Source organism: Siphateles boraxobius, unplaced genomic scaffold (genome assembly GCF_051911475.1).
Source record: "Siphateles boraxobius isolate OS27281-9 unplaced genomic scaffold, OSU_SipBor_1 13, whole genome shotgun sequence".
Classification (NCBI taxonomy): Eukaryota; Metazoa; Chordata; class Actinopteri; order Cypriniformes; family Leuciscidae; genus Siphateles; species Siphateles boraxobius.
The window spans coordinates 7,320,240-7,336,584 of NW_027508733.1; the positions used below are offsets into that span (position 1 = coordinate 7,320,240).

General features: G+C 42.3%; 1 protein-coding gene and 1 long non-coding RNA gene across 3 annotated transcripts; both read left to right on the forward strand.

Annotated features, from left to right (window-relative positions):
* Positions 1-372: 372 nt before the first annotated feature.
* LOC143735346 (uncharacterized) lies at positions 373-16,311 on the forward strand. 2 transcript variants are annotated; one of them, XR_013203110.1, is made up of 4 exons: positions 373-558; positions 6,048-6,103; positions 6,352-6,433; positions 16,291-16,311. It is a non-coding gene; the product is annotated as an uncharacterized LOC143735346 (long non-coding RNA). The 2 variants fall into 2 exon arrangements; XR_013203109.1 differs by lacking the exon at positions 16,291-16,311 and adding an exon at positions 8,974-9,450.
* On the forward strand, positions 10,481-12,797 carry LOC143735310 (THAP domain-containing protein 6-like). Its single transcript, XM_077225455.1, has 4 exons — positions 10,481-10,594; positions 11,753-11,945; positions 12,077-12,190; positions 12,514-12,797. Exons 1-4 carry the CDS (start codon positions 10,515-10,517, stop codon positions 12,745-12,747), a joined length of 621 nt encoding a protein of 206 aa, XP_077081570.1. The 5' UTR covers positions 10,481-10,514; the 3' UTR covers positions 12,748-12,797.
* Positions 16,312-16,345: the final 34 nt, after the last annotated feature.

Consider the following 16,345-nt stretch of genomic DNA (forward strand, 5'->3'; position numbering starts at 1 on the left):
GCAAAACCAGTGTCTCTTGTTTAAGTTTGGGGTTTTAACCACATCTTTGTGTAGATAACAGTTTTTGATAGTTTTGTTTTGCTGGTAATTTGTCAATGGGTGATTAGAAGTAAGCTAATTTATTTAACCTAATAGAATGCACTGTACTGTTAATCAGTGACTTCACTTACAAATATTGATATAACAAAGTGAAACCTCTACAATAAGGGTAAATTATTGTTTAATCATCATAATAATTCATATCCATTTATTTCACAATATCTATTATCTTAAGATATATATATATATATATATATATATATATATATATATATATATATATATTTATTTTATTTTTTTCTCTTTTCTGCATTTCACCTTTCTGCATTGGTTCCTTGTAATAAACCCTATATTATATTGTAAATCCTATTTAACATTGTTGGCTCAGTGACAAATTGCATGTTATGTTCCTAGATCATCATGCTGATGGCCTTCTGCACCCCCTGTCCAAGACAATCTCCACGGCTATCCATGAGCAAAACCTCAAACATACAGTGCACTACTGTTCAAAAGTTTGGGGTCTGTAAGATTTATGCTTTTGAAAGAAATCTCACTTTTTAAAATCGTTAACTTTAGGTTTTTTCAATGAGACTGTCCTTGAGAAGCCTGTAGTCTAAATAATAAGCTAAATAATAAGCGACAAATATAATGGTCGTAGTAATATCGTCGTAGTCGCCATAATAATTCATTTAACTATTATGATAACAGTTTCACGTGTGATCAATTCATAAATGTGTGTTTAGTGTGGGCGTGGTCACTGATCACTTCTGATCAGCAGCGCCAGCTGGTTTCACTTTGTATGTGGCTTTATATGTTCAGTAACTGGTGTCTCATGTTGTCAGATCATTGTTCGTCTCCGGTGTGTTCGTGTTCTTCGTGTCGTTGCTGAGTGGATTCCTGTTCGTCGTGCTGTCGTTCCCGGTTGGATTGTTATCGTTACGTGTTCTGGATTACCTTCACTGGACTTCCACACGCGGTCACGGATACTCACCACGGGATCACCGAGCACCTTCACCGAGGACATCACCAACACTGCACCACCTGCTCACCTGGGTCCCTGCGCCACTGTTCCATCTGTGTTGTGCCGTCTCGACCCCAGTGTGTCTGTTCTGACCATTCTGCTATCTGTTCTTCAATAAAGCGTTTATTGCATTTGCATCCGGTGTCATTCCAGTATGTCACAGAATGATCTGACCTCAATGGATGCAGTAAGCGCATCAGGCTGGGACAACTTCGCTGCAAACAGCATCGCCAGGATGGACCAACAACAGGAGGGCATCAAGAACATGGGTCGAACGGTTCAAGCACTTGTGGCGCAGGTGTCCGAGCTCACCCAACAACTACAACTTCTCAGGGTTCCCACTGCGCCTCCCACACCGCCCGTTCAACCCACACCTCCAGAAGGATGGAATCGTCGTGAGCCACGTTTACCCACACCTGAGGGTTATGCAGGTGAGCCGGAGTTCTGCAGAGCATTTTTAACCAGATGCTCTATGCACTTTTCGTTACAGCCGCAGACATTCGCCCAAGAACAATCCAAGGTGGCATTTATGTTAACCCTATTGTCTGGCAAGGCTGCACTTTGGGGAACGGCGGTGTGGGAGAACCAAGATCCATGCTGCGCCTCGTTCCTGGCACTCTCGGAGGAAATGAAGAGAGTCTTTGATCGGGCTGTGGCGGGTAGGGAGGCGGCCAGACTACTCGCCGATCTTCGCCAGGGAGACCGCTCGGTGTCGGAATATTCCATCCAATTCCGCACACTGGCCGCAGAGTGCCAATGGAACGAGGAGGCGCAGTGGGACCGTTTCCTGCATGGGCTGGCTGACCGTGTCCAAGATGAGATCTACATGTTGGACTTACCCGCGAGACTGAACGGACTCATTGAGTTGGCTCTTCGGGTCGACGCTCGGCTAAGCTGGAGGAGTCGGGTCGTCCAGAATCGTCATTTCTTCAGCACAGAGAGTGCACGCACCGTCAGCGAGGACACGGTCAGCCCCGTCACCGATCACAAGCCCATGCAGGTGGGCAGAGCTCGGCTTTCCCGGGAGGAGAGAGAAAGGCGGAGATCCCAAAGACTTTGTTTATAGTGTGGTAAACCGGGGCATTTCGTCAACTCATGCCCGGTAAAAGAGCAAGCCCGATAGTATCAGTGAGGCTACTATCGGGTGGGATCTTCGCCGAGAAGACCTCATCATCTACTCTCCTTCCGGTAAGGCTCAGGTGGGCAACTCACATTTCACGACACCAAGGCTTTACTGGACTCTGGGGCAGAAGGTAATTTTCTGGACATTAGACTCGCTAAACAACTTCTTATCCCCTTTTCTCCCCTCAACCGAAAGATCTCCGTCAACGCCCTTACTGGTCAAGAACTTCCTAACATTTCGCACGTTTCTGAACCCATCACACTCACTACATCTGGCAACCACACTGAAACTATAACATTTTTTCTCATTGATTCACCCATTGCACCAGTAGTACTCGGACATCCCTGGCTTACACTTCACAACCCCAGAATTGATTGGGATCAGAATTCTGTGTCTGCGTGGAGTAATAAGTGTCATGAGTCTTGTCTCGTATCTGCGTGTTCGTCTGTACCTGTTTCTGTGTTTCAGGAGGAGGAGGTGAATTTGTCTAACGTGCCCAAGGAGTACCAGGATCTGAGAGAAGTGTTCAGTAAGTCTCGAGCTGCTTCTCTACCTCCACATCGTCCTTACGACTGGGCCATAGATTTAGTGCCAGGTGAGTCTCCGCCTAAGGGCAAGTTATATTCACGTTCTATACCAGAAAGGGAGGCTATGGAGAAATATATTTCCGATTCTCTAGCATCCAAGTTCATTCGCCCTTCCTCATCTCCAGCGGGGGCGGGGTTCTTTTTTGTGGGGAAGAAGGATGGATCTTTGCAACCTTGTATTGATTACCGGGGGTTGAACAACATCACGGTAAAGAACACTTACCCTTTGCCGTTGATGTCTTCAGCTTTCGAGAGATTGCAGGGAGCATCCATCTTCACAAAATTGGATTTACGTAACGCTTATCATTTGGTCCGCATAAGGAGGGGCGATGAGTGGAAGACCGCGTTTAATACCCCTAGGGGGCACTTTGAATATTTGGTCATGCCGTTCGGGCTGTCCAACTCCCCAGCGGTCTTCCAGGCACTTGTCAATGACGTGCTGAGAGATATGGTTGACCAGTTCATATATGTTTACCTGGATGACATATTGATTTTTTCATCTTCTCTCCAGGAGCATGTTCAGCAGGTCAGACGAGTGTTTCAGAGGTTGCTAGAGAATGGGCTTTTTGTCAAGGCGGAGAAATTCGTTTTCCATGCACAGTCGGTTCCCTTCTTAGGTCACATCGTCTCGTCTGAGGGAATGCGTATGGATCTTGACAAGGTTAAGGCTGTGATAGATTGGCCAAGTCCAGATTCTCGTAAGGCCCTACTGAGGTTTCTGGGGTTTGCCAATTTTTATCGGCGTTTTATTCGCAACTACAGCCAACTAGCCGCGCCTCTGACTGCCTTGACCTCCCCCAGAACGACGTTCAGGTGGTCCGATGCAGCCGAGGCCGTATTCGTCAAACTCAAGAGCCGCTTCGTTTCAGCTCCCATTCTTGTCGCCCCTGATCCATCACGTCCGTTTGTGGTGGAGGTCGACGCGTCAGAGGTGGGGGTAGGAGCAGTTCTTTCTCAACGCTCTTCCTCAGACCACAAGATGCATCCTTGCGCGTTTTTATCCCATTGTTTATCTCCTGCCGAACGCAACTATGACATAGGTAACAGAGAGTTGTTGGCAGTCAAGTTAGCGCTGGAGGAGTGGCGTCACTGGTTAGAAGGGTCAGGGGTACCTTTTATTGTTTGGACTGATCACAAGAATCTAGAATACATTAGAACTGCTAAAAGACTCAACTCTAGGCAGGCTCGCTGGGCACTGTTTTTCGGACGTTTTGACTTTTCTCTCTCGTACCGCCCGGGTTCCAAAAACATCAAACCCGACTCATTATCTTGTATTTTTGATCAGACCGAACGCCCGTCTACTCCCCGAGCGTATTTTACCAGACCTATTGTTGTCTCCGCTCTCAGGTGGGAGATCGAATCGAGGGTCATGTCGGCCTTAGAAGGGGTAACGCCTCCGCCCGAGTGCCCACCGAACCGTTTATTCGTACCAGAGGGGAATCTGTCCGAAGTTATTCAGTGGGGACATTCTTCCAGCATAGCGTGTCATCCAGGTATTAACCGCACCAGTTTTTTGGTCAAACAACGATTCTGGTGGCCCATGATGGTTCGTCACATCCGCAATTTTGTATTGGCTTGCTCGGTTTGCGCCACTGGTAAGACTTCCAATCGACCTCCAGATGGGTTACTCCAACCGTTGTCGGTCCCTTCGAGACCCTGGTCCCACATCGCTCTAGATTTTGTTACCGCCCTCCCAGGGCAAAACATTCGTTTTGACTGTCGTGGACCGGTTCTCGAAGGCGACTCATTTCATTCCCTTGCCCAAATTACCCTCAGCCAAGGAGACAGCGGTAACAGTCATAGATCACGTCTTTCGACTTCATGGCCTCCCGATAGACGTGGTCTCTGACAGGGGTCCCCAATTTGTGTCCAAATTTTGGCAAGAATTCTGTAGATTCCTGGGGGCGACTGTCAGTCTATCTTTGGGGTTTCATCCCCAGCGCAATGGACAAACCGAGAGAGCCAACCAAGACTTGGAGAGAGTGTTGCGATGTTTGGTGTCCAAGAATCCTTCCTCCTGGAGCCAACAACTCTCGATAGTAGAGTACGCCCACAATTCGTTGCCAGTGTCATCCACGGGCCTCTCGCCGTTTGAATGTAGGTTAGGTTACCAGCCACCAGTTTTTACCAGTATGGAATTCGAGGTCGCTCGAGGTCGCTCATGCGTATGTCCAGAGGTGTCACCACACCTGGAATAGAGCCCGTGAGACTCTCCTCCAGGCGGGGAAGCGCACCAAGGCCAAGGCCGATTGCCACAGGTCAAAGCCCCCCGTATACGTCGTAGGTCAAAAAGTGTGGCTTTCAACTAAGAATATTCCTCTCCGATCCGTGTCTAATAAACTTGCTCCCAAATTCATTGGTCCGTTCCCTGTCACCAAGATCATTAGTCCGGTGACAGTCCGCCTCAAACTTCCTCCGGTGTACAGGAGAATTCATCCCGCCTTCCATGTTTCCAAAATAAAACCTGTGTTTTACGCACGTATTAATCCGCCAGTCCCGGTTCCCCCACCGCCGCGTCTCGTAGACGGGGAACCAACGTATTCGGTAAATCGTATTCTGGACTCAAGAAGGAGGGGACGCGGATTTCAATACCTGGTGGACTGGGAAGGTTACGGTCCGGAGGAGAGAAGTTGGGTACCTGCTAGAGACATCCTGGATCACTCTCTGATCGATGATTACAATCAACAGGTAAGGAGTCCTTGGGACGCCAGGAGGCGTCCCTAGGGGAGGGGGTATTGTCACGTGTGATCAATTCACTTTCTCTCTCTCGTCTTGTGTGTGTGTGTGTTTAGTGTGGGCGTGGTCACTGATCACTTCTGATCAGCAGCGCCAGCTGGTTTCACTTTGTATGTGCCTTTATATGTTCAGTAACTGGTGTCTCATGTTGTCAGATCATTGTTCGTCTCCGGTGTGTTCGTGTTCTTCGTGTCGTTGCTGAGTGGATTCCTGTTCGTCGTGCTGTCGTTCCCGGTTGGATTGTTATCGTTACGTGTTCTGGATTACCTTCACTGGACTTCCACACGCGGTCACGGATACTCACCACGGGATCACCGAGCACATTCACCGAGGACATCACCAGCACTGCACCACCTGCTCACCTGGGTCCCTGCGCCACTGTTCCATCTGTGTTGTGCCGTCTCGACCCCAGTGTGTCTGTTCTGACCGTTCTGCTATCTGTTCTTCAATAAAGCGTTTATTGCTTTTGCATCCGGTGTCGTTCCAGTATGTCACAAACAGGATATCATGGTCATTGGTATATTTTATTTTATTTCTCTAGGTCTGTTTTGAATTATGTTGGCCAATGAGACAGACACCATACTGTCCAACTCAAAGGTATTTATTTATTTGTATGTATTTTTTACTAATAAATACTGAAATTATTTTTACTTATAAATGCTGAATGTGGTTCAGGGGGTCGACAACTTTAGGCACGTAAGTTATTTTTCACAGATATCTGGCCAGCTTACTCATGGCTCATAGTCTTAGCCTTTACAATTTTTGAATGTATATTCTCAATGCAATATCAGGGGGTAAATATATCATTAGAGTACTTAAAGTTATGGCTATGCTCTTGTCACCAGATGAGATATAATCCCTAGCGTGTGGCCCTGTGATTCTTCAGGACAAGATCTTGATGCCATCCACACTCAGTACATGAAGAAGGTGAGTTTCACAATAGCTGTCACTATCACAAATCAAGAGACCGAACACAACAGGCTTTCATCCATATGAACTCATCCATATGTAGGGATGGGTATCGAAACCTGGTATTAAACAGGCCCTGGGGCCAAATTAAGGAAGACCGCAGTATCAATAAGCTTGGACGTTATTGGTTCTTCATACAACATGTGTTTTTCAGGCTGGTTGTTTGTAATTTTGTAAGAGTAGGGAGAGACAGTACCTCTCATGTGTGTGTACTGTGTACTATAACTTTACAACAGGAGCTGGTACCTTTGAAAAGTTTTTTTCACTCTCTATAATCATTATGTTCATTTACATGCCAACAGCTCATGATGAAATTTTTTTAGCATTTAAATACTACTAATAATAATGTTAATATTAAGCAAAGTTATTTACAAGATCTTTAAAAAATGTATTATCAAATGTCTTTATTATAACCTGCAATACAAAAATAGTACAGTTCAAAATCTATTATATATACATCTCATCTGGTATCACAAATTATCAATCCAGGTTCAATTTAAGATATGCTCAATATTAGGGCTGCACGATATTGAAAAACTTAAATACATATTAGTTTTTTCTGCTATATATATATATATTTCAATATAAAAACATGTAGCCCAGTCTCATCCCAAGGCGTCATCTAACTGACGCTTTTGACCATGTTTGACCATGCGTCAACATGCCGACGCACGTGGCACCCTTTAAGCGTCAATATGAGACTCGCCTCCTAGTGGTCTAACCCTAACCCTAGCCCAGACCTAAACCTACCCATAACGGAAGCGTCATCTAACTGACGCTAAAGGGTGCCATGTGCGTCGGATTTAGACGCATGGTCAAAAGCGTCAGTTAGATGACGCCCGAGGATGAGTGTTATGGCGCTTACTCCGTGCCAAAATCAAACATTCGACCGACCGACCGACCGATCGAACGTCTATCCGAACGTCTTGTACTTTTGAGCGTCTTACCGAGCGGGTGACCCACGTGACGACCTGACGTGACGACTTGACGTGACGACCTGACGTGACCTGACGTGATGACCTCAGCTCTTGAAATTAGCTGTTTTTGTAACCATGCAAGTATCCAAGCCAATGTGTAAAGACTATAAATGGCCATTACAGGCACTAAATACAGATGTTTTACCTAAAATACTCAACCATTTCCTGCATTCTGCTGCACTTCCCTGAATAAGCCTTTGAAAAAAAGGTGTTGTAGGCTATTCTAAGTCTTTCTGAGTGATGAACTGAAAAAGATACCACCTGTATGCCTATATCATGACTTTCTCTGTATTTCATGACTCTAATCTCACCTATTGTGATGACACCAAATTTGTCTGAGAAATTACACCCAAAAGATTAAAGTCATTGTGTTAAATAAGAACAGCATCAAATAGATATTACATAAGAAGGGTTAGAAAGAAATTTGATTTGATTAATATATAATTTATTACATATAAACTTTTATGCAACAACGGCCATGATTTATTTTTCTCAGTAGCTGCATCTGAATTTAGATTTAGAACTGACCAAAACTATTTGTTTTCCAACATTCTTCAAAATATATTTGTTCAGCAAGAAAAAAACGAAATTCATACAGGTTTGAAACGACATAAGTGTTTGTAAATGTAAATAAACAGAATTTAGATTTTTGGGCAAATATCCCAAGAATATGCAGTTATTATAATATATTTTTTAAAATATTGCCTGGTATAGCCTTATTCATTATTCCCTACATTACTCCACTAATATAGTTTGGAAAGACTGCCGCTTTTGTATAGTTTGTGTCTGCTGTTAAATAATCATTTGAAATTCAGGAAACTGGCAGCTCCATTAGTAAGATGAAAAGATTTATCTTGAATTCTGTTTATGTAAGGTTTATACACGCTAGTTTCCATGACAATTTAATAATAAATTAAAAAGGAATTAATACCTGTATGATATTACTGAAGCCACATTGGACCCAGCTTTGGAAAATGGTTGTATAGATAAGTCGCTGCTGACGCCATCTTCTGTCAATACGAATTAAATTCTTAGGCTTGCGACTCTCACAGTGCAATATGGGTATTCCCTGAGCACATAGACATAATAATCATTTTATTTGCACTTTTTCCCATAACTAACATGATAAATCGGCCTGATATTTCCTGACAATGAAATTAATCTAAAAAATAGATAAATCTAACACTTAAAGTTTAAAATATCATAAATGGTACTGGGCTTCAGCAAAGTGAGGATCCATTTGCAGCTTTATTATTGGTTGTACAATCGGAGTTAATCACCCGCAAACACAACAGTAGAGACAAAGCAACTTGTAAACCATAAACAGGCGTAAGGTCAGGGCAGGCAGCAAACTTATTTAAATCAGTCCACAATAGAAAACAGTCCAGGGCAGGCAGCAAAGAATCACGAAGAGAATAAACAGTCCAAGAGTAATCCACAGGAAGACAAAAACATTAAAAAGTTTTGCTATTTGCTGTTCTAATAATGTACATTTTTGTTTTGTTTTCTATTTAATTTTAGAAGGAAACGTTGACAACGTGAAGCTGGAGGATATTTTAATCTTTGCCAGTGGGGCATCTAAGGTCCCACTGGCAGGATTTCAGCAGAAACCAACAATCACATTCCTGGAACCAGGGTTAGGCCGAAGCCTTCCAACAGCCAACACCTGCTCAGTGAGCCTCAATTTACCAATGTGCTCAACATTTAATGACTTTTCAGAAAACATGGCATTAGCCATAGCTTGTGCCAAGACATTTGGCATTGTTTAATTCATTCAATCACTTTCTCTTTTTTTTTCCATATACCTTTGGGGCATTTTGTATGTAACATATAGTTAATGATTATTTCACATTATTTACAAGTTCAATATGTCACCTTTGAGAACTTTGTTGTGAGTTTTCTTTGCTTCAGTGTTTCTGGCAACAATCTGTCATTTAAATCCAAATCCAACAAATAACACATATATCTTACAGTTTCAATAAACATTTGTATTCACAATTGTCTTGTGCTTATTTCAAAATAAACAGCACGAAATAACTCGATCACCACATCCAGTGTTTCCACAAGGTAATACTTCAAGATTGATATCCACACCAGCACATGAACATAAAATTAACTGGATTCTTAACATAACTGTCTCTTCGTGAAATACAAAACGTTTTTAGACAAAACAGTCAACAGTTTACACTTATATTTCATTCTTTTTTAGAGAATACTCGCTCTAGCTTATTTCTCTCTCGGTTGCTTGTTAGATCGCATGGTCAGATCGCGCTGCTTCTAAAGACTCAGCAGGGCGGAGTTTCTCAGTTTTTTTCTATTTCTCAGTCTCATTGATCAATTCTATTATACTGTACATCTTATTCGAATTATTCCTCTTCCACCTTTTATTTATTGTTATTTATTATATTTCAGTTAACAATCATATAACCATAAGTTATAATTGATTTAAACTAGATAGCTACAATTCTTATTATTACTCCTGAAATTAAGTCAGGGTTACATTACATTAAGGGTATCAATAAAGTAGACATGTAGGCCGGCTTTGCATTTGATATGTCAATTTGTCTGATATAAATGGTCAGGATATTTTATGTAGCCTACTTTATATTATTCATTGTCTATGATTTTTATATTTAGGCAAAGCAGATGGGATACTGATTGCAGTTTTCGCTGCATTTGATGGTAGAGCGTATTTCTATTAAATAAGACGCATTCCGAAATTAGATCTATTCATAAACCTTCCGATTTAATGGGAGATATATAAAAATTATGTATAATATCGTGCTTTTCCTAAAATAGCCGTGCCAGATTTGTCAATAATATTTAGCCTCTGCTATATTTAACTTTAATAAGCCATCAGCCATTGCACTAATCAAATTTGGACGAGTTATAGGATACAATAGAAGCATAAGAAGTCAAACAAAGGTAAGAAAAACACAAACGTGTTACAACATAGATATCATATAGAGACTAGATGCCCTATTGGCCGCTGAGCACCGAGAAATACGGCCGCCATCTTGAGCCGGTCATAGTCCTAGTTTCCTTGCCTGGCAGCAGATAAGATGCCAGAGCATTGTGGAGCATTTTCCTGTTCTAATCGGCGGACCATCGCAAATAGGGCCCGGGGGATTACTTTTCACAAGTAAGTTTTAACATTACCGTACTATTGGTTGTATTTTGTGAATGGAATATTACCAGATAATTGAGAAGGAGCAAGGATCTTTGATATTACTGTACTACTGAAATCGTAGCCAGCTAACGTTAGCTAGGCTATGTTTACTGGTGAGGTGGGGTAAAGTAATAATTACAAGAGCTTCTCGGTTATCAGGTACAAGCATTCAACTGCACTGTTGTATAAATGCATATATATATATATATATATATATATATATATATATATTCGTTTTTTTGTTTGCGCACGTGATATCAGGAAGCAATATAATACACGCATGACGGCGATGCGCAAATTAAGTTACCCCCTCCCATAATTCTATGTAGAAATAAAACAATTATTATTGGTATAATAACATTGGCCAGTGAATGTTGAAGAAAGGTTCTAAGAAATCTGAAGGAAGATTTCCATTACACTAGAGTTGATGTTAAAACTTCATGCTGATTTGTACTCGGCTTTCGCCAAGATAATCACCAACTAAGACGTAGCTTTAGAGTAACCTATGCTTCTCCATCCATTTACGCTTCTTTCCATCTGGTGACGTGAATCTTCTGTCTGGTGTTAATACAGTGTATTGCGCGTCAGCACACACAACGGCTGCAACCACAGTGCTGTCCCCCCATAACAACCCTCTGGATTGAGCGGAGTAGGGAACATCTCTAGGGTCTTCAAGTGGGCACCTTCCGTCCTCAGTGTTTCTTCGACTAGCCCACGACACCTCAAGAGGGCTCGACAGTGACTCTGGCGTCCCAGAGTCACCCCCCTCCGTCCCCCACTCAACTCAGCCCAGGTTACTGACCTCTACTTCCCTCTTGCTGCTGAGACCTAACCACAATCTCTCCGCAACCCAACCATACGCGCCAACCCGTTTGACTAAGGCTGTCGAGCCCCACTGGTGCGTTAATATGCAGTTTCAGTGGCAACGGTTCCGCATGGCATCCCACCTACCACAAAACACAATATCTGCCCATCCACCCGTCATTCATGCAATATACACAGGAACGTAATGACTGTAAATACTATACAACCTACACAAATAAACCAACAGACCTTTCAAGAAAATAAGCTTGACCTCCATTGTGAAATGTTTTTGTGTAGACTCCAAAATCTTCCGTTTTCATTTTAAAGGTTTCCCAGGGACAAAGTTGTGAGGAAGAAGTGGGAAGTGGCTTTGAGGAGAGAAGTCTTCCATCCAAATGATTCATCCGTGCTTTGCTCTCAACATTTTAAGCAGGGTGATTTTGATAGGACAGGTCAGATTGTCAGACTCCGAGATAATGTTATTCCTTCCGTCTTCAGCTTCCCGGTTCACCTCCAAAGAGTAGGTGTATCCTCATAAGGCTGTTAGCATTCATAAATGTAAATATTAGCCTATATTACCAATCACGGGGCAGGGTAAGATACTTATCCCTTTATACAAATTTCATTATGTATTATGCTTCTTCCTTTTAGTTGGAAAAGGGCAGGGATACGTCTACCTCCAGAAGAGCTGAAAAAAGCCTGTCCGTGGACTCTCAGGATTCCCAGGAAACGGCAACCTCAAGCCCACAACCTCAGCCTAATGATGTGAATATTTCTACTTTAAACATCATATCATAATGTTTCCTGGACAAATTCAAATCTCACTTGTTTGCTGCCACTCATATTAAACAGGCTCACAAATAAACCCATACTCACACAATTTAAGACACGTTGAACATTCATTGCTGGCAGGCGCACACACACACACACACACACACACACACACACACACACACACACACACACACACACACACACACACACACACACACACACACATACACACACACACACACACACACACGGAGTGCTGGCAGTGAAGTGAAGTGAAACATTACTCAAACCATGTTCATTCCTCTTTCTACTAGGATCATGGCTATGCCTTGCCTGATTCTCCTACCACTCTTAAGACCAGACTCAATGAAGCCTTGGCAAGAGTGGAAAGTCTGGAGCGAGAGAAGAAGAATGCCATGGCCAGAGAAAAGAGGGCAAAAACTACAGTAAAGAGTCTTTTGGGGGATTTGAGGAAAAATAACCTCATTAATGAAGAGCTCAAAGAGAAGCTTGAATTCTACTCTGGTAAGACAAAATTAGCACTTTGAAATTCATGTACATGTTATTCTTCTTACTCTCTTTATTAAACCTCTTAGTTATTATCTGAAGGGGACTTATTCATTTTAAATCATAACATTTCAGATCTTCAGTTAGACCTTGTGGCAAAGCAAGGCCACGAGTACACAAAGGACTACAGAGAATTTGCGCTCACACTCCATCTTCATGGACCAAAGGCATACACATACCTCAGAGAGACTCGACATTTTCCCCTCCCACATCCACATACAATACAAAGGTAGGCTTAATGTTGTCTGAATTTAATTTTTGGAAATTACTGATGCAAACACGTTGAAAAGCTTCTTCTCAATTTTTTTAACAGGTGGCTGCGTTCGGTGGATTCCAAACCTGGCCTGAACAAAATGATGCTGGATATGCTGGAGAGAAGATGCCAGGGAGACCCGGCTAAATACTGATGTGTTTCACTCATGTTGGATGCCATGTCCATCAGAAAACATGTGCAATATAATCATCATACACAGTCAATGTCTGGTTTTGTAGACATGGGTGATGGAAACAGTGAGACTGATGTTGCTACTGAGGCTCTTGTGTTCATGGTGGTTGGCCTACAAGGACATTGGAAGGCTCCCATTGCTTACTTCCTGACCAAGTCTCTCTCTCCAGAAACACAAAGGGTCCTTCTTAGTCATGCTTTGGAGGAGCTGCATGCACGGGGCATTAGGGTGGTATGTGTAACAATGGATGGGCATGCCTCCAATGTAAGCATGTGCAACCAACTTGGGTGTGACCTGAAGGCAGACCCACGAGAGCCACTTCAAACCAGTTTCTCGTATCCGGTGACTGGCGAGAAAGTATTTGTAATGATGGACGCTTGTCACATGCTCAAGTTGGCACGTAATATGTTGCAGGTAAATAATGATCGTTGTAGACCTATTCGTACAAGTTATGCCTCTGCTGCTAAACGTTATATCTAAATATTGTTGTCTTTCCATTTGCACAGTTATGGCTGATGATCAACATTTTGCTATTTGAGCAGTGACTGATTCTTACTTTGCAGGCATACAGTCCAATTGCAACGACCACCGGACAGATCAATTGGAGGTACATCAATCAACTCAATGATGTGCAAAAAAAGATGGACTGCATGCTGCCAATAAAATTACAGACAAACACGTCTACTTTGAAAATCACAAGATGAGGGTGTCCCTGGCTGCACAGACACTGAGTCGTTCCGTGTCAGTGGCTCTCCGCACAATGATGGATCTTGGGTACTCTCAGTTTAAGGACTGTGAGGCAACAGCACAATTCATTGAGGTAATACAATTAGTGATTATAGAACCAAGCACAAGTTTTTATATTTATTTTATTTTTATAATTCATCGGAGTGGTAAAGCTCTGTGAAATTTGCTGTAGTACAAAGCATACCTGTGGAAAGGAAGTCAAGTAAATATTAGTACTTGCATGTTTACTCATTGAGCATAAAGTTTAGAAATATGTACTGTTCTCTTTATATTTTGAATAGATGAGTATTGATTTCTGATGAGATATTTTATCTGATACCTAATGAAACCCTGTAATGATATTGATTTTAGATACCGATGTTTCTGTATAGATTATTGACAGGCTGTTTGACACAATGAATGGACGCAATCCTCGTGCCAAAGGATTCAAAGCTCCCTTGGGTGCTTTGAATTGGATGGAGAGGAAATCATTTTTGTCAAGAGCCAGGGAGTACTTGCTCTCTTTGGTAACAAGAGATGGAACACCGCTTCATCGATCTAAGAGGTCTATTAAAATGGTGCTTGTTAAGTTCATGACATGAGTTCAAATGATATTCTTTTCCATAAACATCGCGTTCCTAAGATGTTCTGTTGTTCCGTTATGCATCGAGTTCCGAAGATCCTCCGTTGTTCCCTTACACATCGCATTCCTAAGATGCTCCATTGTTCCCTTATACATCGCGTTAGAATCAGAAAGAGAAAGAGCTTTATTGCCAAGTGTGCTTGCACACACAAGGAATTTGTTTTGGTACTGAGGCTTCCAGTGGACATATACAAATACAAATACAACATGTTGTACTAAGATGTTGTACTAAGTTACTAAGATGCTCCTAACTGCTTCAGTTTGGTTTGTGCCTGAATTGTCTCGTTTTTTTATTGGTGTGTTTTTCAGGTCCTAGATGCTTCTAAATGGTATCTATTACACAACATCAACTTTATGCAGTTGTCAGAAAGATGGTGTGTATGTTGATATGATGTTCTCTTGTTTAAATGTTTTTTTTTATTGCAGTTTTCTTTCTGTTTCTTTCGGCTTGACGTCGTTCTTCCTCGGAATGCGCATCGCGCGCGCTGTTACAAAAAAAGCCGTGCACACCGCCAAGTGAAATGGGGTCTTGCGCACCCAACGCACACAACCGCCACACCGCAATGCCGTAATTTTTGCCGCACCGTGCGGGTGCGTCGAGTATAAACAAGGCTTTACTCCATGTCAGCGCGCGCTCTGATCGGTAAAGGGGCAGAGATTTCAGACCTCCGTTTATTAAGGAGATCTACAAGATTTCTCTTCTTGGGAGGGGGTGGTGCACAGACCTCTCCCGAATCATCTCCAGTAGCAGCCTCCGAAGCAACACGAACTCCGCCTCCGTTTCCCTCGTAAGCTGATAATAGTATTTAAACATTCTCTATGATAAAAAAATATTTGTAAAACATATTTTAATAACACGGTTTTGGCGGTTATAGAGTTCTAATGACGGTGTTCAGCTATAACCGTCGGTCTCACGGTTATATAATAACCGTCACACCCCTAAATGCACTTTTGTTCACTTCTTTTTCTCTAGCATAATGTATGTTAGGCTATTCTAACAAGCAGCAAATGCAAGGCTGAGGTCTCAGCTATAAATAAATATGTTTATGTAGTCATGTTGTGCATTTGTGCTCGCAATTACAAAAATGTTTACAGATAATGTCTGAATATATACCATAATTAATGAAAACCAATTTCTCAACTAAATAGGGCCCCACGTTAGCTTTTGAAATGCACCACCATATGCCTATGGCCACCCCTGCCAGACGGGACCCCTGGTTCGGGCATCTGATCAGGATGCCTCTTAAGCACCATCTACGGGGTAGATCCAGAACGCGCTGAAGGGATTATAAAATCTCATCTGGTCTGGGAATGCCTGGGTATCCCATTTAAACCAGCTAATAAACAAGATTAAAATTAAAGGAATAGCAGCTATGCATATAGCACATTCAAATTTCAGCACACTGCTTTGGGATTGGTGAAGACAATGAGTCTTATTGGAGTGTTTCAGCTGTGATCTTTGAGAGTTTACAAATTATATTCTTTGTTTTCATGTTTTCCATCATCTATCATATTTGTGATATGTTTGTTCTCTTTCTAACTGTCAAAAATCCTAGACCACCAAGCCCAAAGGAGACCAAAGTTAGTGCAAAAAATATATGACTCACAGATATCTGAAATCTATCATGGTCCATATTTACCAAAGTATAGGCCCTGATGCAAGTGAGTAAATGTGTATATTGAGTATATTTACATGATTTTTTATATAGTTGCAGAGTCTGGCTGTTTGAATGAGGTGGAACCCTCTGTATCTTCAAAAGGAGG